Genomic DNA, 24,426 nt, shown 5'->3' on the forward strand with positions numbered 1-24,426 from the left:
GCAGCCATTATCTGTGAGTGATTTGTTGCAGTACCCTTGTACATAAATCCAAAGGTGTATGGAAATCATCTAAAATTATAGTGGTATTTGCATATAACTTTTTAAGCATCCTCTCATATATTTGAAATTGACTCTAGATTATGTATTATACTTAATTTACAGTGCACTCTTATCTCTTTACTGTGAAGTTGGAACCAACTCATTGAGACTCCACTGGGTTTCTGAGTCTAAATCACATGCGAGGAGATTGCCCATCTTTCTCCCGTGAATTCAAACTAGCAGAGGACTCTGGCCTTTGAGTTAACAGTACAATGCCCTATGGACTCTGCCATTAGAACTAGTTCTTTAGACTCGCTCATATCATAGCATTGAAGAAATTGCTTTGACCACTAAATTGCCTTTATTTATTTCTTTTTAAGAATTTTTAGTTCGGGGAGCTCTGGTGGCCTCTGGTAAGGAGCTGCAACTACAATCCCAGAGGTGCACGGTTCAAATCCACCAGATGCTCTGCCGGGGAAGGAGGGACAATCTCCTCCTGTACCAGTCAGATCTGATTTGATGGTACACTCACACAAAAACAATAAAATTAAAAAAAAAAAAAGAATTTTTAGTTCACAGTCGCTTGACTTCAAGAATACAAATGCTTTCTGGTTCTTTTCAGATGCACAGCCCTTTTTATTTTTGGTTTCATCTTAAAAATTTGAAAAAACAATTGTGTTCTGGGGTTTTATATTTACTATTAGTCCATGTGGTGCAGTGATTAAGTACTCAGCAAGTGACCAGAGGGTCAAGGGATCAAATCTACTTTCTACTCTGAGGCAGAAAATGTGATGCTCCCATAAAAATTACATATAACATCAGACTCTGTGGGCTAGTCGTCTAGCATGGCTGAGTCAGAATTGATTCGGTGGCCATGAGTTCTGTCACTCACAATTATAAAGGTTATTAGATAGTTACTATCCTTACTACTAAAACAGTAGTCCATTTTTTACTTTTGACTGATACACATCCATTGGAACAAAAAAAAAGACTTTTTTCTTCCTTTCTCTAACCCGTTTCCTCACAACAATTACAGTTATTATAAAATATAACTAGACTTATCTTCTGAATGATGACTTTTTTATAGACAAACTGAAACCAACCGATGTTCATCAGACTGGCCATTTCAGCCTTACCTTGTCTTTGATGTAGGAGATGGTTCAGAAAGAAGAGATAATGAGTAAGTTCTATTATTTTTTCCATGCCAGAGATGATCTGAAAATTGTTACATTATAAATCTTCTGTACTATGACTAGCTTGTACTAGGTACAACCATTTTAATTTAACTGGATGATGATACCTTTCCTTCCCTCTTTTGTTATAGATTACTGATAACTTAAGTTTTTAGCCTTTTAAATTTTTATATATATTTCCAGTGGGAGTAACCTATGATAAAAAGTTGATCACAGCAGTAGGTAAAATGGACACAAGCCCCATTGGAAGGTTATTGGAGTCTAATAAATAAGACAAACATTAAATGAGTAAGCACCTAGGTCATTACTTGAACCACTTGTTATTAAGTTCTGTGAAGGATAAGTAGATTCAATTTGAGTAAGATGTAAATAGGAATAAGAAAGTAGAGATGGAAGATAAATATTTTCTAGATATTGGCTATGAATGAGGGAAAGTATATGCTAATGACACCAGATAGGGATTATACTGTTGTTAGAGTAAAAACTTCAGAGGGTGAAGGAGTTGTTGTTAGGTGCCAGTGAGTTGCATACAACTCATAGCAACCCAATGAACGACAGATCTGAAACTTACTTACCTTACACAGTGCCATCGTTATCATCCCAACATACTTCAGCCCATTACTGCAGACAATGTCTAGTCTATCTTGAAGACCTCCCGCTCTTGCTGGCCCTCTACTTTTCCAAACATGATATCCCTTTCCAGGGAATAGTCTCTCCTTACAACATGCCCAAAATATGTGAGAGAGTAAAGGAATGATATTCTAGAGGTAGTATTTGTTAACATAGATACAGACCCTACCTCTGAATTGTGAAATATTGAGTAGTTGTTGTTGTTGTTGTTGTTGTTAGGTATTGTCAAGTCAAGGACAACTCATTGCAACCCTGTAAACAACAGATCTGAACCGTCTTATTTTATGCCATCCTTCTCATCCCCGACACACTTGAGCCCATTGCCACAGTCACTATATATAGTCCATCTTGTTGAGAATCTTCCTGTCTTTTGCTGTGGGCTGTCACTTTCGAAGAAATAGCCTCTCCTGATAACATGCCCAAAGTGTGTGAGACATAACTTTTCCATCCTTATCTCTAAGGAACATTCTGATTGCACTTTCTCCAAGGCAACGTTCTTTTGGCATTCAATGGGATATTCAGTACTCTGCTCCAACACCACACCTCAAAGGCATCAATTATTTTTATGTCATCTTTTTTCATTTTCCAGCTTTCAGATACAGGTCATTGATTGGAAAGGCTGTTGCACCTTAGTAGAAGTCCCTGACTGCAGACTTCTGCAGTGCTATTGATCTCCTAGTATCTTCACTGCTGGTACCAAGGGTGTTGATTGTGGATCCAAATAAGATTAAATCTTTGATCACTTCAATAATTTCTTCATCTCTCATGATTGTTTGCCTGTTAGCCTTAGTAATGAGGATTTTTATTTTCTTGGTATTTAGATGCAGTCCGTACTGAGAGCTGTATCCTTGATCATTTGCAACAAATACTTCAAATCCTTCTCACTTTCAGCTAGCAAAGTTGTGTCATTTGCATAACACAGGTTGTTCATGAGTCTTCCTTAAATCTTGATGCCACATTCTAATTCATAAAGTCAAGCTTCTTAAATTATTTCCTCAGCATACAGGTTGATTAGATAAAGAGAAAGGATACAGACCTGAAACTGTGATGTACACTTCCCCCACCCCACTTTTAAACCATGCAATGTTCCCTTACTCTGTTTGGACAACAGCTTGTTGATCCCAGGTATATATTTCATATAAGCATAAATCTGAAATTACTGTTCTTCTCAGTGTTAAACACAATTTGTTGTGATCCACACAGTCAGATGCTTTTGCATAGTCAGTGAAGTACAAATAGATATTTTTTTTTATATTTTATTTTTCATTTCATAGATATTTTTTAACGGCATATTCTTCCCATTTAATTTTTTTTCTCATTTATTGATTGTTGCACATTTTCCTCCCTGACCATCCCACTCCCCCAGTTGGCTTTTCTCTTTGAAAAGAAAAGAAAAAAAAATTATTTCATTGTTACACAATTCCTCACCCACTCCACCCCTCCAGTCCATAGTCCACTTTACTATGCATTTCTTTTTCTGGAATTTGTTAAGAAAATAATACCTAATCATATATTCCTTTCAAAAAGTTCTCTCCCTCATCTGTTTTAATGCAGTAGACATTATTTATCCCATCTTTTTAGGTTCCCCCCAATACCAACGTCAGTCCCATTTTACAACAGTGGTACAATGCAGTATTTGTCCTTTTGTGACTGAGCTATTTCACTCAGCATAATGTCCTCCAGGGTCACCCATTTTGTATAATTTATGAGTTCCTTGTTTTTCAGTGCAGCATAATATTCCATTGTGTGAATATACCACAGCTGCTCTGTCCATTTGTTTTTTACAACATTTGGGCATTTGGGTTGTTTACAACTCTGTGCTATTGTGAACAAAGCAGCAATAAACATGGGTGTGCATATATCTACTTGGGTGGTAGTTCTGGTTTCTTTAGGATATATTCCCAGTAGTGGAATTGCTGGGTCAAATGGTATTTCCATTTGCAACTTTTTGAGAAAGCACCATACTGCCTTCCATAGTGGTTGGACTATTTTACACTCCCACCAACAGTGAATAAGGGTTCCAGTTTGTCCACAACCTTGCCAGCATTTGTTGTTTGCCAAATAGATATTCTTTTGTTATTCTCTACTTTTGGCCATGATCCATCTGAGATCAGCAGTGACATCTGTAGTGCCACAAGCTCTTCTAAATTCAGCTTGAACTTCTCTGGTAGTTCTCCTTCAGTCTACTGGTTTTTTTTTGTTTGTTTGTTTGTTTTTATTTTTGTGTGAGTGTACCGTCAAATCAGATCTGACTGGTACAGGAGAAGATTGTCCCTCCTTTTCCTGGCAGAGCATCTGGTGGATTCGAACCGTGTGTCTCTGGCATTGTAGTTGCAGCTCCTTAGCACTAGGCCACCAGAGCTCCCCCCAGTCTACTGTTTTATATGATTTTGTTGGGGTTTGTTTTAATCTTAAGCATTATTTTGCTTGCATATAATACTAATGACCTTGTTCTGTAATTTCCACATTTTTTTGGATACCTTTCTTGGAAATGGGACTAGTTATCGATCTCTTCCAGTCAGTTGGTAGCTTACTTCCATATTTCCTGCCACAAACTGGTGAGCACGGCCAGGCCTGTATCTGTTAATCAAAACATGTCAGGTGGTATCCTAGTGAGGCTGGATATCAAATGATTGAATTATATACAGTCAGTGATTTATTCAATGCAGATAACTTCTTTAAGATTCACAGATGGAAAAAAAAAGATTCACAGATGGTGACTATACACATAGACTTCACTTGATTTGCACGGGAACGAAGTTGACTATATATGTGGAAAGAGTCATCAGAGAAGCTTAATATCAATAGTCAAAACCAGGTTAGGTGCTGACTATGGAACAGATCATCAATTATTCATGTGCAAATTCAAATTGAAGATATATAGGATGGAAACAATTCCACAAGAACCAAAAGCAGACTCACTGAGTCTGACCAAAGGCTTGCTCCTGAAAGAGACCCAGGCTTGTTTGAAAGCAATCAGAGGACTCAGCAAGAGCTCGAAATGCCAGAGACAGCCCAATGTCAATTTCAGGTCGGTAAAGGCAGAGTAATCTGGCTTACACAAGAGCATTCAATGCTCTCTTCCCTCAGAGAACCTACACAGACCTGGAAAATCAGCTTGTAACCCATTTCCTCAAAAGAAAACTCCCAGGATCTCCCAAGCTGCACGAAACCTGGGCTTATATTGCCCAGCTCCAAGTTCCTGCTCAGCCTGCAGCCTTGGCCTTGAGACCATGGATACCCTATCAGAGAACCAGGGAGACAAAGCCACATTGAGGGGCTTCAGCTGGGAATAAGAACTACCATTGTAGGAACTGTGAGATATGAGGACTTTTATGAGCTCATGGTCTGGTTCTTCAAAAAAGGAGAGACTGCCCAGGCCAAGTACTCATAGTTTAGAATGAAAAGGTTCTATCCTATCAATGCAGCCCGGTTCAACTTATGCAAGAAGGCAAGGCAAGGGTGTCATTTCTTAGGAGGACTGAGTAAGAAATTGATGAGTTGATAGAGCTAGAGAATTTTTAATTGTAAAGTAGAGACCATAGCCATTTGAAATGCCTTGGCAGTACTCGGGCCAGTGGACATGGACAATCTTGGTTTTGTTTTTATGTAACTTCTTATATTTCACACATATTCTCATGAAAAATGTGCTCTGAGAATTGCCTTCTGATTGCTCTGCCTGGAGACCAGCTCACTTACAAGTCCCTAAATTCATGGTGACTGAATTCAGTTCCACATGATTTCAAGTTTTGCATCCCAAGGAATGGTATTCCTGCATAGAAGAGCATTCAAACACTGTCACCACTATTTTGTGCTTCTTAACGACCTTTAGGAAGAGCTAATTATTTCTTAGCTTCCTTTGAGACCTTGCACATTGCAGTAGTATTTCTTTCCATCATCCTTCCTTTCTTGCGTTTTTTAAAAATTATTTTTATTTTATATTGGTTTGCATACAAAATTCACATACATTTTGTTTCATTTATGAAAAAAAAAAATACAACTTTGGATCTGTCTCACCTGAATTTAAAAATTCAAGAATAGACTTGAGGCATAGAACACTAACGATTGAAGACCAAGTAAGTTTTGGGATAGCAACAGAGATATCGTCCATGAAGAGAGCAAAAGGTCTTTGTAAAGGCAGAGGAGAAAGAAAAGACAAAAATGGATGTCAGGGGAAAAAAATTTAAAGAAAGAAAATAGATGTCAGAAGAGATTCTGAAAGTTGTACTAGAGCCTAGAGAAGCCAAAACAAAAGATGCCAAAGTAAAAAACCTGAACAGAAGATTTTAGAGGGCAGCTTGAGAAAACAAAGTAAAATATCCTAACAGAATGTATGAAGAACTGGAGAATAAAAAGAAAGAAACTTGTTCAACATTTCTCAGGTTGAAAAAAACTGAAAAATTCAAGCCTTAAGCTGCAAAATCTTAGATGATTCAAGATTTCATCAGAAGAAAATGGGCTACATGGAGTCACTATACCAAAAAGAATTGGTCAGCACAAATATTTCAGGAAGTAGCATATGATAAAGAACCAATTATGATTGGAAAAGATGTTCAAAGTGTGTTAGAGGCATTGGCAAAAAGTCAAGCCTCAGAAATCTATGGGATTCCAGTTGCCATGCTTCAGTTAACAGCTAGGAAATGTTGTTGATAGGTGCTGTTAAGTACCACTCAAAGCAAGTCTATGAACAACAGATCTGAACCCTGCCCTAGCTTATGGCATCCTTATAATTTGACACACTTGAATCCATTGCTGCAGTCACTTTGTCAGTCCACTTGGTGGAGGGTCTTCTCCTTCACCATTCCTCCACCTTTCCAATGATGTCTCTCTCCAAGGAATAACTTCTAACAACATGCCCAAAGTATGTGAGACAAACTTCCAAGGAACACTCTGATTACACCTTATTAAAAAATATTTTTGTTCTTTTGGCAGTCTCTGAGATACTCAGTACTCTTCTCAGTGCCACAGTTTAAAGGCATTGTTTGTTCTTCTGTCATCCTTATTCATTTTCTTGCTTTCAAATGCATAGCAAGTAACTGAAAAAACTATGGCCCAGATCACATGCACCTTAGTCCCTAAACTGATAACATTGGTCCTCAGAAATTTGGAGAGGTTTCTGATTACAGACTTTTCTAATGCAATACATCTGATCTCCTGACTCCTGGTGTCAAATGTATTGATTGTGGATCCAAGTAAGATGAAGTCATTGATAGTTGCAATCTTTACTCCATCTGTCATGATGTGGTCTTTAGTCCATTCTTGAGGATTTTTGTTTTTCCGATATGAGATGCAATTCATATTGAAGGCAGCACTATTTTACCTTCTGCAGCAAGTGCTTCCAGTCCCCCTCACTTTTAGCAAGCTAGGTTGTGTCAGACACATAATGAAGATTATTGATCAGTCTTCCTCCAATCCTGATTCCCCGTTCTTCTTTATAGAGTCCAGCTTCTTGAATAATTGCTGAACATACATATTAAGTAGGTATGGAGAAAGACCCTAATGCACACCTTTGCTAATTTTAAACCATGTGGTGTTCTCTTACTCCACTGGCACAATAGCTTCTTGGTCCAGATACAAGTTTCGCATGAGCACAATTAAGTGTTCTAGAATTCCCATTCTTCTTAATGTTAGCCATAATTTGTTATAATTCACATAGTCAGGTACCTTTTACATAGTCATTAATGTAAAAATAGACCTTTTTTTTTGTATCATCAATTCAATTTATTAAGCCTTCAATGAGGTGGAGTCTCTTTGACCATTGCGAGGAGGTTGTGGGGTACCTTCCTGACCCCTCGGCTTGATCTTAATATCTTCACTGAGAATGGGGCCTTCTGCTTCCTGCGTGTCCTGAAACTAATACCGAAGAGGACAGATATCCTCAGAAAGGTCAAAAAGATCACGACAAGCTGGGCAAAGTGGAACAGGGATAGAGAGACTAGAGATCTTTATGGCAAGAGGAAACCACACACTGTGGAGGGAAAATAAATAGAGGGACCCAGGGCAGCAAAGTTCAAGTACCCCAGGGCACACTGACTATGGGAGTGTTGATTCCCCCACCCGGCTCAGCCACTGAGGAAGAGCCGCTTATAGGCCTTGTTCATCTGCTCCAAGAAGATGAAGGTGAGGAGGGTGTGAGGGTCCAGTCGAGCATAGTATGGCGTGAAGCCCTTTCATAGGCTGAAGAAGCCCTCATAGCGGATGACCTTCACCAAGACATCCAGCCCATTCTTGTATTCTGGTTTCCCGTCAATCATTCGCATGTTCTGGATCCAGGTCTTGACAATATCCACAGGCATGGAAGCAGCAGTGGTGACAAGGCTGCTGATCATGCTGGCACAGAAGTGGCACAGGATGTTGTCAGAGAAATATCCTGAGTCCAGCAAGAACTGCTTAGACTGAGAATAGGAAGCAAGCTGGGCAGCATTGACAATGACAGCCCGGGCCATGGTAGGGATGCAGCCTCTCCACAGTGTGGGGACTCCCCCTTCCTGGGCAATTCGAATTAGGGCATTGAACACATTTTTGTAGCCACAGCACTGGTCAGGCGGAAGCCGGCCATCAGCTGTCATGCGAATGAGAGCCACTTCAGCTGGTGTTCCCACAAAGGCACCAGTTGCACCTGCAGTCAAGCCAATCAGAGCCTTCAGCAAAAAGCCAGGAGGTGTACCATCCGCCCCAGTCAGCCGTTCAAAAAGTACTGTGTAGATGCCAAGGCGAGTGGTGGTGTAGGTGGCCTGAAAAATAGACATTCTTTTGGTATTCTTTGCATTCAGCCACAATTCATCTGACATCAGTATTGATAACCCTGGTACCACAGCCTCTTCTAAATTGAACTTGAATGTCTGGCAGTTCTCTGTTGAGAGATAGTTTGTTTTAGCTGTCTTTGAGCTTCAGCAGTATTTTGCTTGCGGATAATAGTAATGATACTCTATAATTTCCCCATTCTGTTGAATTGCCTTTCTTGGAATGGTAACAAATATGGATCTCTTCCAGTCAGCTGGCCAGGCAGCTGTCCTCCGAATTTCCTTGCATAGACTGGTGAGCACATCCAGGGCGACGTCTGTCATTTCAAGCATGTCAGTTGATACTCCTTTGATTCTTGAGGGCTTATTTTTTGCCAGTGCTTTCGTGCAGCTTGAACTTTTTCATTCATTACCATTAGCTCTTGATCATATTGTATTTCCTGAAATATTTCAATGTTGGCCAGTTTTATTTGGTATAGTGATTCTGTGTATGCCCTCCATCTTCTCTTTATATTTCCTGGATCATTAAGATTTTGCATCTAGCATCTCTAACTATTGCACCTTGAGACTTGTTGTACCTTTGTGTGGGGACCTCTGATGGCATAGTCCATAGGAAGTTGTGCTGCTAATCCTAGGGCTGTGCTTCTCTGGTGACAAAAATCCACCAGGAGATCCACAGGAGAAAGATGCTCAGTCTCCTTCTCTCAGATTTATTGGCTCTGAACAGCTGCTATGAGTTGGTTCTGTCTCAGCAATAAGTGAGTGAGTGTCCTTAGAGGACTGCAGGGCAGGTGGCACTTTTAGGTGAGAATCAATAATTGGTAAGATACAGAAATAGAGAAGGAACATTCAGTCATAGAGTTAAAAATCTAGAGGAGGTGCAGCTATATTGTTTTTGATGTGCCCATTGAAGCAGAGCAGAGAATTGAGAGTTTGAACTTTAGATCACTATGGGAATGAAATATCTCAGTGCAATATTGACCAGAGAAACTTAACTTTAGAGGCGACGCCTATATGTAAATTTAAAGCTATATGTAGCTTCAGAAATAAAGATGGAGTGCATATTCTGGTATTCCTGTATGTTGGATCTAATGTACTGAAGGAATACTATCTTTTAGACATCATATCCTAGAAATACTGGGAACTTTCTTAAGGTTAAAAGTTTGGTCTATTGGACCAGTAAGGACATGGGCTTTGTGTAGGTTCCCAAATTATTATACTTTCTAGGTACCACCTGTTCCTTCCCATTTAGAAAATTTACATAGATAACATCTCAGTTATGCACTCCATAGTCATAGTCTGCACAGCCAGTGCCACTAATCTTGTCTTGGGCAGTGATGATGAATTAAAGAAGTTAAGCACTTTTTTCAGGACTTAGAACTTTCATCTAATGTTAGTTTACTGTTGAGTCAGCTCCAAACTTTGTGGCCTGTGTTTTAACAGAACCAGATGTTGCCTGGTCCTGTTCTGTCTTCATGATCACTGGTATATTTGTGGCTGTTTAGCCTTCTAGCTTTAAGAGTTCATCTTCTGGTATTCATTTGGACAGTTTTTTGTTGCGAGTCATAAAATTTTCATTGATCACCAGACCTTTCTTCCTAAACTGCCTTAGTCAGTTGACCTCCATGAGTGATCATTCTGGTTTGAAATACTGGTGGCTTAACTTTTGTCATCAAAGCAGTACAGAAGCCACCGTAGTACAAAAGTTGACTGTTGAATGGTGGTGATGTTAGCTATTTATAATTAATATCTTTATTTTTGTAAACACTGTTACCTTAGTGTTACTATTATCCCTACTGTAACGATAAAGAAATTGGTGCCTAAAATGGAGTTGATTCCAAACTCTATTGTTTCTACAACTTCTTATTTCACTGGGCAGTTTACTCATGTGTATAATATTAAAGATTGATGAAACAACCTCTTTGAATCACTGCTGGCTGAATAAATGATGAAACCCACTATCCTGCCCATTACTGGATGGCAAACGAAAGAGGAACTTAAGTTAGCAGTCAAACTGTTACTAATTTTTTTTGTTAATTTTAATTTTTAATTTTAGTGAATGTTTACAGAGACTTGGGGTTTCAATTGTTACTAATTTTAAATGTTTATTTTTTTATCCTATTTATAGCTCTTATGTTAATGTTCAAGAAATAAAATTGGTGCTGGAAATAATTAAACTTATTAAAGACAAACGAAGGGATATTTCTTTCCGAAATATTGGCATAATAACCCATTACAAAGCTCAGAAGAGGATGATTCAGAATGATCTGGACAAAGAGTTTGATAGAAAAGGGTGAGCCATTTTTATACATACCCAGTTTTTTTGTAACATTAAAAAGAGGGAGAGGGTATGGAAAAAAGAAGAGGTGGAAACTTTAAGGGATGGTCTTAGACAATGTAAGGTAGTGGTGAAGCACAGACTAGGAAACTGGCTTTCTAAAATCTGGCCTGTGTTGGAGGTGTTTACACTTGTTGCCCCTTTTACAATCTAATGGAACATCAATGTTACACTTTACAGGACTTGACTGAGAAAATTTCCAAACCTGTTAACTTTTTTTGGTGATTTGTTAAACTGACATAATCCTAATTAAGTTTATTAAGGTTTGTGGTTTTTTGTTTGTTTGTTTTTGTTTTTCATTTACAAGAAATTATTTGGTTTTTCTATTGCCTTTTTGCATAGAGTGGAGAATATATTTTGTCTTTTCACCTCAACAGTAAAAGAGTATATGTTGGAAATCTCTTAATTCAGAAGTTTTATCACCTAGAAACACATAAAGTTACCAAAATTGACCCAAAAAGTTGGAAAAGTGAAGAACAAAGAGATTGAGTTAATAATAAAAAATTTGAACCCAGAAACAAAAACTCTGTATCCAAATGGCTTCATTCATCAAATTTCTACTAAATATTTGAAGAACTAACACCAATCCATCTCAGAATCATTCCCTCTCCCCAAAAAAGAGATGAAAACACTTCTAACTCATTTTGAGGCCAGTTTTACAAGTTACCAAAATCAGACCAAAGAGATCAAAAGAGAACTGCCAGTTAATATCCTTATGAGTATAGATGGAAAGGACTGCAACAGAAATACCAGCAGGCTGAATCCAGAAGCATGTAAAAAGTATTTTCATTGTGACCAAGTGGAATTTATTGCAACAATGTAGAGTTAATTTAACATTTGAACTTCAGTCAATGTAATGAGTCATTAATATGCCATTAAAAGGAGGAGGGACCAATATTAACTGTTGCTAGAGAAACTGCCTCTAGCATCTTTTCATAGTAAATCTGCTCAACAAACTAGAACTTGAAAAAAAAAATGTTCTCCTTTTAAAAAAGGAAGGCTGCCCCCAGTTGAAATTAGTTTGATGAGAATAGCACAAAATTTAAAACTGGGCTGCTAGCCTGTTTACTTATCACTTGATAAATCACAAAGGATAAACACTGTTGTTGACTGAAGGTAAAGAATTAATAATGAGACAGGACACCCAAGAATGTAGGAGAAAACAGAGGTAAAGCAGGGAGTGAGCAGCTGGAAGATCTGAAGCCCTAACCCAGCTTTTCTGTGTCTTTATTGAATATTGCCAGGGAACAAAAAACAAGTAATACTATGCAAATGAAGCTAAGCTCTTTCTATTGAAAACTTTATACTTGACTCCGGAGGGAGGGCTTAGCAAATACAATCCAAGAATTGTGAAAATGCCTAGCTTAACCCTTGTGAACACCTAAGGTCTGCCTTCTCCTTCAGGGAGAATTCCAGCTTATATCTGTGCCTCCCTCTTATCCGGATAAACTTGGTTTATTATTAATATTTAGTTTGAAATTTGGCTTCCCACAAAACACTTTGTCAAACATTATGTTTAGGTTCTGTCCCAGGCACTTGAGCAAGAAAAAGAAAGTAAAACCATCCAGACTGTATAGAAAGTTACAATATAAGTTACCTAAAGTTTCAATGATCTTGTATGTTTATATCCCTAAAGGAGTCACACAAAAAAACCCTTACTATTAGAGCCAATAAGTTTAGCAAAGTTAGAACACAATGTCAAAAAATCAGTTGCGTTTTTAATGACTAATTGTGAATGGTATATTATTATAGAAATTATTATAAAAAAATTTTTAGAAATGTATATTCACTTTTAATAACATCTAAAAAAATAAAGTATTAAGGAATAAATTTAACCAAAGAACTGTAAGAATTGAACATTGAAAACTCTAAAACTGCTGAAAAATATTAAAGAGAACCTGAATAAATAGGAGGACAGCCTATCTTCAAGATTGGAAACCTTCATATTGTTAAGATGGCAATAGTCTTTTTTTTGTAAATTATTAATTTCAATGAAAATTTACCGAGACTTTGGGTTTCCGTTCATTCATTGTTGCACTTTTCTCCCCTCCCAACCCTCCCCCCTAGTACACTATGTTCTTGGAAAAGTAAAAGAAAAATTCTTTCATTGTTTTACAAACCCTCCCCCAGGTCCACTCGACTATGCATCCTTTGCTCTGGACTCCTGTCATGACAAAAATACCTAATCACATATCCCTTTTAAACAGTTTTGTCTCTCATCTGTTTCAATGCAGTATACATTATTGAACAAGAATGCAATACTCTTAAATTGATCAGTGGATTCAGTACAGTTTTTGTTAAATTTAAAACTGGGTTTTTGTGTGCATGTGTAGAATTGGATAAGCTAATCCAAAAATTCACATAGAAATGGAAAGGATACCAAGTGACTACAGCAGTCTTTAGAAAGTAGAACGAGGAGGAATCACTTTCTGATTTCAAAAGTTGACTGTAAGTTTATACTGAGTTAAGAATAGACATTACCAATATAATAGAATTAAAAGTCTACAAATAAAACTATATTTATGGTCAATTGATACTTAACAAATGTACCAAGACTATATAAAAGGTAAAGAATAGCTTCTTTTAAGAAATGGTATTGGGACAATTGGATATCCACACGTAAAAGACTAAATTTGGATTTCTACCTTACATAATATATAAAGTGGCTCAAAGACCCAAATCGAAGAGACAAAACTAGACCAATTCATAGCCAGAACTGCCAATGTGTAGGTACAAATCTGTATGATCTATGGTTTATACAGTAGTTTCTTAGATACGACTTAAAAAAGACAAGCAACCAAAGGAAAAAAGTACATTATCAAACTTGATCGAAACTTAAAACTGTCCATCAAAGGATATTTTCAAGAAAGTGAACAGATAATTCTTGGACTGGGAGACAGTATTTATAAATCTTTTATCTAATAATTATCTAGTTGTTGTTGTTGTTATGTGCTGTTGAGTCATCTCTAGTAATCAGTATTATATAAAGGACTCCTAAAATTCAAGAATAACAAAACTCAAAAATTAGACAAAAGATTTGAATATTTCTCAAAAAATATAAGAAAATGGTCATTAAAGTCATGAAATGCTCAACAACACTGTTAGTCATTTGTGACATGTAACTCAAAACCAAAATGAGATATTACTTCACACCCACCAAGACAGCTTTAACTAAAATAAATATATATATGTGTTAGTTGCCTTCCAGTTGGAGCAACTCATATTTGACCTTCCAACAGGTTATCAGAGGCTGTAATTCACACAAGAGGAGATTGACCATCTTTCTACAGCACAGCAATTGGTGGATTCAAACTGCCTACCTTTGAATTGGCAGCTTAACTCCTTACTCATTTGACCACCTCATATTACTGGTGGAAATGTAAGACAAGTGCTATAGAAAAGTTTGACAATTCTCCAAAAAGTTAAACATAAAATGGCCGTATGATCAAGTGGTTCCAAAAGAATTGAAAATACATCCACAGAGAAATGAGCGCATGAATATTCTTAATAGTGAAAAAGAATACTCTGTGTTAGCTGACAAATGGCTAAATGTAGTATGTGTATGAATGTATACATATAGGTACACACACACTCATATATATTCATATTGGAATATTATTCAGCCATAAACAATTCTGTATTGCATGCATCAGCTTAGATAAACTTTGACAACAAGATGCTAAATGAAAGAAGCGAGACACATACTTACATTTTATTGTTAAAATATGCAGAGTCTGGCTAGGAATTAGAGTGAAGCATAGGCTTACTTCTGATAGATAATGAGACTTCTTTTTGTGGTGTTGGAAATACTCCGAATAGGTGATTGCATATTTTATTTCTGTGAATATACTAAAAATATTTAAAAAATAGTGAGTTTTATGTTACATTAATTACATTGCAAAAACACAACCAAAAAAGAAAATAGGAAAAGTTAATCTAAAATACTCTTGTAGAAATATGTATATTTAATATTTCTATTTTTCCAATAAGCATGTTTTCTCTTTATGTAAATAGATCAGCAGAAGTAGATACTGTAGATGGTTTCCAAGGTCGTCAAAAAGATTGTATTATTGTTACATGTGTCAGAGCAAAAGCTGTGCAAGGCTCAATTGGGTGAGTAAACATAAGTTACTTTTGTGTTTGTTTCTTAATCTAGGATTAAAGCCATCACTTTAAAGACATGATCATTGTTGTATGTATTTTCTTTTATAAAAACCTGTGTAATATGTAGGCGTTTTTTGGTTTTTTTAAAGTTTTGAACTACATCAGTGATTAGATCTGTTTCCGATGGTACCTCATACATGACCTCATTTCACAGTATGTTCATCTTGTTAGTAACAGTGAAATAAAAAATTGAATCAGGTACATTTTAAGGAACATTACTCTCACAAGAGATAATATCACACAGTGGTTTTCTCTTTTCTCACTTTTCCTACTTTGCCATTTGCTGCTGCGCAGTTCACCTGTTGAAAATGCTAGGGACACATATGTAGCTAACACTTAGAAATCTTTAGAGATTCAGGGCTCAGGATTTTTAAGCAATGATTGTTTAAGTAGGTAAAATTTCCAAATTGTAAATTTGTTTTCTTTAATAAGAATGGAAAAATTATATTATTTCTGTCTCCTTCCTAAAGATAACCTGTATCTGTAAATGGGGACCAGTTATCTCAGGAACCTATTTTATTTAGTATATGCTTTCTCAACTAATTTTTATCTTTTTCCTTTATTATATACCAAATCTTCTAGTTCAGAAAACACAATCAGACAAATAAATGGGCCTGAAAAGAGTTGCACACCCATTTATTTGTCTGATTGTGTTTTCTGCGCTAGAAGATTACATTAGATTGGTTCTGGCTCCTGGTGCCTCATTTAGGTTATGGTACAGCTGTCCTCCATAGGGTTTTCAGTAGTTGGAAGCTTTTTTGAAAATAGTTCATCAGGTACCTTTTGAGGTGCATCTGGGTAACCTCGACCCTTCAACCACTTGATTGGTAGCTGATGAAGTTTTTTGCATCATTTGGACACTCTGTTGTAAATTTTAACTTTAAAAGTATGTTGATCTAGTTTTAAGACATAAAAATCATACTGCTATTAAATAAAATTTATAGTACTTACCCAAGTCATAATAGCACTGGTCTGTCAATTTGCTGTACAGAGATAAATCATGTTTGCTAAGATGCTAAACATTGTGACACTGATGTATCAAATGGGATAATGGTTACCCATGGTGGACAGTGTTTGGTTGAACTCCCAGATTAAAACAGGCTTGGAAACAGGTGTGGCATTTATTTCTGAAATAGCTTGCCTCCAGAAGCTCGATGAACTTAGAGAAATGGTGAAAGTTTTACAAGTGTTCAGATCTTTCTTTCATAGGGTCCCTATAAGTCGTCTATGACTTGACAGCACTTAACAACATCCAAATAAAAAATATTGACAGACATAGCATTCACATGCATACACACAGTTGTAGGGAAGGATCAGGATCAGGTCAGAAACTCAAATGATAAAATTTTCAGCCAGAATAGCTTCTTCTTAAGTGTACTTTTAGGGAAGTCTCTTTGATCTCAAATGCATAAATTCTCCCCTGTGTGCATGTTAAAAGCTCTTTTTGTTTTGCCAGTTGTATATACTCATATATATGCACATACTCTACCTATAAACCTAGACCAAGCACAAAGGTCTGTCTCATGCTGGTCTCTGGTGCCACCTTTCTTCTTACTTTATAAATAGTACCACTACGGCATCTCAGTCTCATATAGGAATCTCTGGCCCAAAGGACAGGGTGCATGCTGCTGCTTCTTTCTTTATAATAGTGGTGAGAGTCTCATTATCTGCCTCTCAACCTGCTCAATTTAAAGCCTGGATGGATGGTAAAACTGACCAATCCCATGTTGGTGGTCTACATACCTTATTTACATGTTTCTACGCAGCAGGCACTATTTACCAATCATAAGCGTCTGACATTTGTATAGTCCTGAACAGAAGGTTTCAGAGGGCAGCACACAAAAACAGCAAAGTATGATAATAAAATGTACAAAGAGCTGGAGTTGGAAAATCAGAAAGGATGAACTCACTTAGCATTTCTTAAACTGAAGAACAAATTCAAGCCTCAAGTTGCAGTACTTAAGGATGCTGTGGGCAGAATGTTGAAAGACCCAGGAAACATCAAAAGAAGTGGAAGGGAATATATAGTCACTGTACCAGAAAGAACTGGCTGACACAGATGAATTTCATGAAACAATAAGATCAAGAGCCTATGGTGATGAAGGAGGGAGTTCAAGCTGCTCTAAAGGAATTGGCAAAAAAGAAGGCTCCAGGAATTGAGTTGACATATTTCAATAAACAGATGCTGCCCTGAACACTCTCACCAGGTTGTGCCAAGAAATGTAGAAGACGGCAGCCTGGCCATCTGACTGGAAGAGATCCATATTTGTTCCAATTAAAAAAAAAATGGTGACCCGACATTGTGTGAAAATTAACAAACAATGTGACATGCAAGCAAGATCCTGCTGAAAATTATCCAGAACTGACTGACACTGCCAGATGTGTAAGCTGGATTTAAAAGAGGCTGTAGTAATAAGGATTTTAGATGGATCTAACCAAAGGTACGCAATTCAAATCTACCAGCTGCTGTGTAGGAGAAAGATGGACAGTCTCATTCAATGTAATTTACTGCCTCTCAAAGCTGAAGGGTCAGATAAGGATTGGTTCTAACTCAGCAGCATACAACCGCCTAGCTATGTTGTGAAAGTCAAATTCAGCGGGTTGCAAAGCCATATTGAATGATCCTGTAGCACGGGTCACTCCTTAGCTTTTTCTAGCCATTGGCCTTCATAGTTCAGTATTAATTTCCCCCCTAAATTGCTTAGATTTATGAAAGCCTGTAAGCCAGCTACTTCATGTCTTTTATCTGTCCTCCTTTTAAATAATCAGTTCCTAATTTGCCAGTCCCTATAAATTCAGTACTCTGAGGAGACAAGCATGTTCTTTTCTCTGAACAATCTTTTGTTCTGAATGGAATTTTGAGTGTCTCCATCTACAAACAAGTCCAGTCCAGAGCAAGCCAACAAATTTTAGCAATCTACTCTAGCACACACAGTGTCAAACATCTTCTCTTGGTTCAGCTCCTGTGGACACCAGCTACAAACCCAGGAATCTAGATACATCATTTTGAACGTTGATTTTGAATACACTAGGTTTTTGTCTGTTTACAGGCTTTTAATGAGAATGACTTTTTTGCCAGGTAACACTATTTTAGAAGAGATATTTTATGTCTAACCTTTACCAGTTAATTCTATAAAAATAAGGAACTTTTTTTGCCTACTTAGGTTCCTGGCAAGTTTGCCGAGATTGAATGTCACCATCACTCGCGCCAAGTACAGCCTCTTCATCCTTGGACATTTGAAAACTCTCATGGTAGGTACATCCTTGGTAACCAGAGAATTCCAAACACTAGTTTGCTGTTTTTACTGTTAGTGGGCTGGGGAGTTGTTTTTATTTTTTTATCAAAGTGGAGATAATTTCTGTTACAAAATAGTGAACTAATGCCCCCTGGTGGTTGTATATATTTCCAGCAACAACTTCTTGGGAGTTGTCATATCTTTATATGCATGACTTTATTCACTCTTCTCAACCTAAAGCCAAAAATACTAAGCTAGGTTCTTGAGGTAATTACCCTTCTCAGTTCCTTGGCTTTCCCTCCCTTTTTTAAAGAGCCATGTTGTAGGATTATTTGGAATGCATGTAAATCCATACATATAACATACCATAGCAGTATTCAGCTCTTGATATATCTTTTATTGGCCCAGCTTAATGCCAGACATAAGATAAAAGCAAATGTGTGCTCCAATTTCCTTTTTAGCCCTTAAACATGGCATGTTGGCAGGTAGTGCCAGCAAAATGCTTGTGCCAATCCAAGTTCTTCTCTAGAACAGGTGTACATATTTGTATCTTTAGTAGGTAAACAGTACAGCTTAATTTGATGTTATGATTGTGGAAAATGGTACTTTTTTTTTTTCTGTTTGTCTCAGGGACTATAACTTGTTTTTCTAATTTCTCTGTTCAGTGTCTTTTGTCCCTCATTTTGGTTATTACCACCAGAGGGCACTCAAATACTAATTTCTTTTTTAAAAAATTTCATTCTCTTAGGTCTGTATTCTTCAACTATTATTGTGTACTCCCTTCTAAGCATTTTTAAAAGCTATGAACGCCCTATTTTTAAATTAAATATCAAGAAAGTGTTATTTTTAGTTACCAATGATACTGTTTCTAATATAAATAAACAATAATTGGAAATTTAAGGCACTATGGTGGCAAGAGTCCTTAGGAAGGTGCACTCCTGGCCTGAAAGTGGTGGCTCTCGAGGGGGGTTTGAGTCCCCAGCAGTTCTCAGGATAATGGAAAATCTCTTATGTGATATACAACCTTTGAAATCTGCTGTGAGTCACTTCTTTTTTTTTTTTTTTTTTGTGAGTCACTTCTAACTCAGCAGCAATAAGCTTGAGTTTTGAATTGGAAATTTAGGATACAAGAGACCATCTCTCCCTTTTTTAAAATTGTTTTATTATTATTCATTTTAATGAAAATTTATGGAGATTTCAGACATCCATTCATTCATTGTTGCACTATTCTCCCTGCCCACCCCTCCCCTCCAGTTCTTTCTTTTCTTTGAAAAGTAAAATTCTTTCATTGTTATACAATCCCTCCCCCCAAGTTTACTCCACTATGCAACCTTCATTCAGAACTCATGACTATAATACCTAATCATCTGTACTTTTTAAACAATTCTCTCTCTCATCTGTTTCAATGCAGTATACATAATTTATCCCATCTTTGTCAGTATTCCCCCCAATCCCTATGTCGGTGCCATTTTACAACAGTGGCTTTATGCAATATTTGTCCTTTTGTGACTGATAATGTCCTTCAGGGTCATCCATTTTGAATAATATTTCATGAGTACCTTGTTTTTCAATGCAGCATGGTATTTATTCCATTGTGTGAATATACCACAGCTTCTCTATCCGTTCGTTTGTTGATAGGCACCTGGGTTGTTTCCAACTCCTTACTATTGTGAACAAAGCTGCGATAAACATGGGTGTGCATATATCTGCTTGGATGTCAGTTATGGTCTCTTTGGGGTATATTCCCAGTAGTGGAATTGCTGGGTCAAATGGTAATTCTATTTGCAACTTTTTGAGAAAGCTCCATATTGCCTTCCATAGTGGCTGCACCATTTATTTTACACTCCCACCAACAGTTAATAAGGGTTCCAGTTTCTCTACAACCTTGCCAGCATTTGTTGTTTGCTGTTCTGTTAAATTTTGCTGTTCTTACTGGGGTGAGATGATATCTCATAGTTGTTTAGATTTGCATCTCTCTCTTAGAGCTAGGGATTTTGAACATTTCTTCATGTGTTTGTTGGCAATCTGAATGTCGTCTTTGGTGAAGTGTCTCTTCATATCCTATGCCCATTTTTCAATTGGGTTATCTTGTTGTGGTGCTTGAGCATTTAATAAATTCTAGATATAAGTCCCTTATCTAACATGTCATCACCAAATACTTTTTCCCCAGTCTGTGGCTTCCCATTTTACCCTGTTGGAGAAGTTTTTGGATGTGCATAGGGATTTGATTCTTGGAATGTCCCATTCATCTGTTTTATCCTCTCCTGGTTGTAGTTTTTTCAGGATGCTTGGAAGACTGTTGATGTTATGGATTAGGATGTCTAGAGTTCTTCCAGCTTTTCTTTAATGAAGTTTATGGTCCTTCCTTTTAGTCCTAGGTCCATGATCCACCTTGAGTTGATTTTTGTGTACGGATTAAGGTGGGGATCTTGCTTGAGTTTTCTGCAGATAGTTTTCCAATTTTGCCAACACCATTTGTTTAAAAAGCTGTCATTTCCCCACTTAACTGATTTCATCTTCTTGTCAAAAATCAGTTGACCATAGATAGGTGGGCTAATTTCCAGGTTCTTAATTCTATTCCAATGATCTGTCTGTCTGTCATTGTACCAGTACTGCAGTGTCTTGACCAGGCACAGCAGTGTAGTAGGATTTTAAATCAGGGAGTGAGATGCCTCCTACCTTGTTTCTCTTTTTAAGGAGTGCTTTGCTTATTTGGGGCTTCTTTCCATTCCATATGAAACTGAAGATTGCCTTTTTCATCTCATTGAAAAATTTTTATTTGTATTGAGATTGCATTGAACATGTAAATTGTCTTTGGTAGTATTGCCATTTTCACGATTTTGAGTCTTCCTATCCAGAGCAAGGGATATTCTTCCACTTCTCAAGGTCTCTTTTTGTTTCTTGTAGTAATGTTTTGTAATTTTCTTTGAATAGTTCCTTTGTCCTTCTGGTTACATTTACTCTCAAGTATTTAATCTTGTGGTTAACTACTGTGAAGGGTATTATTTTTCTTAGCTCCAGCTCTGTATTCTCTTTGTCGCTGTAGAGAAATCCAACTGATTTTTGTATGTTGATCTTGTATTCTGCCAATTTGCTGAATTGGTCAACTATGGCCAGTAGTTTTCTTGCTGAATCTTGAGGGTGTTCTAAATTCACTATCATATCATCTGCATGGAGATATAGTTTTACCTCCTCTTTGCCAATTTGGATTCCTCTTATATCCTTTTCTTGTCTTATTGCTATTGCTAAGACTTCAATACAATATTGAATAAGAGAGGTAATAGTAGGCATTCATGCCTAGTTCCTGTTCTTAAAAGGAATGCCTTTATAACCTCTCTCCATTTAGAACAATGTTAGTTCTCAGGTTTGCGTATATACTTTTTACTATGTTGAAGAAATTCCCCTCTAATCCTATTTTGTTGAGTATTTTAATCAGGAAAGCATGTTGGATTTTGTCAAAGGCCTTTTCTGTATCAATTGATAGGATCATGTGGTTCTTGTTCTTTGCTTTGTTAATATGATGAATTACATTGATAGTTTTTCTTATGTTGAACCATCCTTGCATACCTGTTATGAATCCCACTTGGTCATGGTGAATTATTTCTTTGATGTATCGTTGGATTCTACTGGCCAGTATGTTACTCTGGACTTTTGCATGTATGTTCATGTGTCCTTTCCTGGCTTTGGTATCCAAGGATATGTTTGCTTTATAGAATGAGTTTGGGAGAATTCCATCTTTTTCTATTTCCTGAAATAGTTTATGTAGAATTGGTGAGAGTTCTTCTCTGAGTGTTTGATAAAATTCACTTATAAAATTATCTATCTGGTCCAGGGCATTTTTTGGCTGGAAGACCACTCTCTACTTTTTTAAAAAATCTTTTAAATGAAGAATTAACTTAAAACATTTTTAAAGTGTTGTTTTTACTATACCTATAAGTCTTTAATGATAAAAACACTCAAATTTCACCTCTTATTGCCTAACTTACTAAAATTATTTGTATACAGTTGACTAAAAATAACAAATACACTACAAATTTTAATAAATGATATTTAAACTTGGAAAATAAAATGTTATTAGAGATACACCTCTAGTGATTCTTTGATTCAAGAAGACTTGATGGACACCACTACTTTTAGTCTTTTTATTTGGTACCTAAATCTTGCAGTGCATCATATGATAAGACTTGGGCTGGGTGAGGTCGAAGTGACTGAAGAACACTAGAAGACAGGCATATGAAATAGAATGTTTGGGAACTGGTTCCCATACAACCTTTTCCTATCCCCTTTTAAGAATTTGTAAACCTCATATTAGCACATGTTTGAAGATAACTCACCTCTTGCCGATGATACTGATAATGTTTTTAGGTGCAGGAGCCCTAGACATGAAGTACATAAATGAGTTGGGCTGTTAACCAGAAAATCAATGGTTCAAATCCATTAGCTCCTTCTTCAGGAGAACAAGGCATTCTTCTCTCATAAAAATTTACAGCCTTGAGAACCCCACAGAGGGTTGTTAGAAGTAGAAATTGATTTGATATTTTGTTAGAGGGAGGTTTTTGTTTGGATGTAGTCTTGACAAAAAATAGGACCAAGGTAATTTGCTTCTCACATGTGTTTCAGCCACCAGCTGACACTGGCTGGGGCTGGTCTTCTGAGAAAAATCTTAAGCCTATGGACCCCACATCATCTTTCTGGAATATGCCACCCATTATGCCTTGTGTTTTTTTTGTAGAACATTATTAAGTTTACAAAACTCTTGTAGCTTCAGTATTATTACTATATTTTATCAAGTCCAAGGGGCTATTAATTACAATATATATTACCTCATCAGCAGAGAACTGCCAGAAGTCCAGGCTGGGCTTAGAAGGGGTGGTGGTACTAGGGATATTGTAGCTGATATTAGATGGATCTTAGCTGAAAGCAGGGAATACCAGAAGAATGTCTTTCTGTGTTTCATTGATTATGCAAAGGCGTTTGACTGTGTGGATCATAACAAACTCTGGCTGACTCTGAGAAGAATGGGAATCCCAGAACACTTGATCACTCTAATGCGAAACCTATACGTGGACCAAGAGGCAGTCGTCAGAACAGAGCAGGGAAACACTGCATGGTTCAAAATTGGGAAGGGTGTACGCCAGGGATGTGTCCTATCTCCATGCCTTTTCAACCTATGCAAAACAGATTATCCGAGAGGCTGGGCTCTATGAGGAGAAGCGTGGCGTCAGGATTGGTGGAAGATCTATTAACTATCTGCGTTACGGAGATGACACAATTCTGCTTGCTGAAACTGAGGAGGACCTGCATGCTTGCTGCAGAAGGTCAAGGACTGCAGCCTTTATTATGGATTGAAGCTCAATGTTAAGAAGACAAAGATTCTCACCACTGGACCAATTGACAGCATCAGGATGGATGGCAAAGAGATTGAGATTGTTCACAGCTTCAGTTTACTCGTCTCCACAGTCAACACTCTTGGCACCAGCAGTCAGGAAATCAAAAAACATATTGCGATGGGAAAGTCTGCTGTTAGGGACCTCTCCAAAGTACTGAAGAGCGATGGTATCACTCTGGAGACTAAGGTGCGTCTGATACAGGCTGTGGTCTTTGCAATCACTTGTTATGCATCAGAGAGTTGGTCAATGACTAAGGAGGATAGCAGGAGAATTGATGCCTTTGAGCTGTGGTGCTGGAGAAGAGTATTGAATGTACCCTGGACTGCTAAGAAAACAAACAGATTCGTCCTAGAGAAAGTTACACCAGGCTGCTTCTTGGAGGGAATGATTCTGAGGCTTCGTCTGACGTACTTTGGACATGTTGTAAGGAGGGAGAGGTCCTTGGAGAGGGACATCATGCTTGGGAGGGTGGAGGGACAACGCAGGAGGGGAAGGCCCTCTATGAGGTGGATTGATTCAGTGACTGGGGCAATCGGGATAGGTGTGTCAGAGACAGTGTGATTGGCACAGGACAGAGCAGGGTTTAGGGCTCTTATACATAGGGTCGCTGTGAGTCGCAAGCGACTCGGCACATAACCACAACAACATACCTCATTATTATCTATTTTATACTGTTTTATTTAAAATTTTATG

At 37.4% G+C, this 24,426-nt stretch overlaps 1 protein-coding gene and 1 pseudogene across 1 annotated transcript in view; one reads left to right on the forward strand and one right to left on the reverse strand.

Annotated features, from left to right (window-relative positions):
* SETX (senataxin) overlaps positions 1-24,426 on the forward strand; it is a 101,087-nt gene that overhangs the window by 74,080 nt on the left and 2,581 nt on the right. Inside the window, exons 20-23 of the mRNA XM_006894414.1 lie at positions 1,127-1,219; positions 10,734-10,898; positions 14,958-15,056; positions 18,272-18,359. Coding sequence (XP_006894476.1) covers positions 1,127-1,219; positions 10,734-10,898; positions 14,958-15,056; positions 18,272-18,359 — 445 coding nt within the window. The remainder of the gene's footprint in view (positions 1-1,126; positions 1,220-10,733; positions 10,899-14,957; positions 15,057-18,271; positions 18,360-24,426) is intronic.
* On the reverse strand, positions 7,925-8,611 carry LOC102850899 (annotated as a pseudogene).

This window comes from Elephantulus edwardii, unplaced genomic scaffold (assembly GCF_000299155.1).
Source record: "Elephantulus edwardii isolate Elephantulus edwardi_28Jun2011 unplaced genomic scaffold, EleEdw1.0 scaffold00141, whole genome shotgun sequence".
NCBI classification, from domain to species: domain Eukaryota; kingdom Metazoa; phylum Chordata; class Mammalia; order Macroscelidea; family Macroscelididae; genus Elephantulus; species Elephantulus edwardii.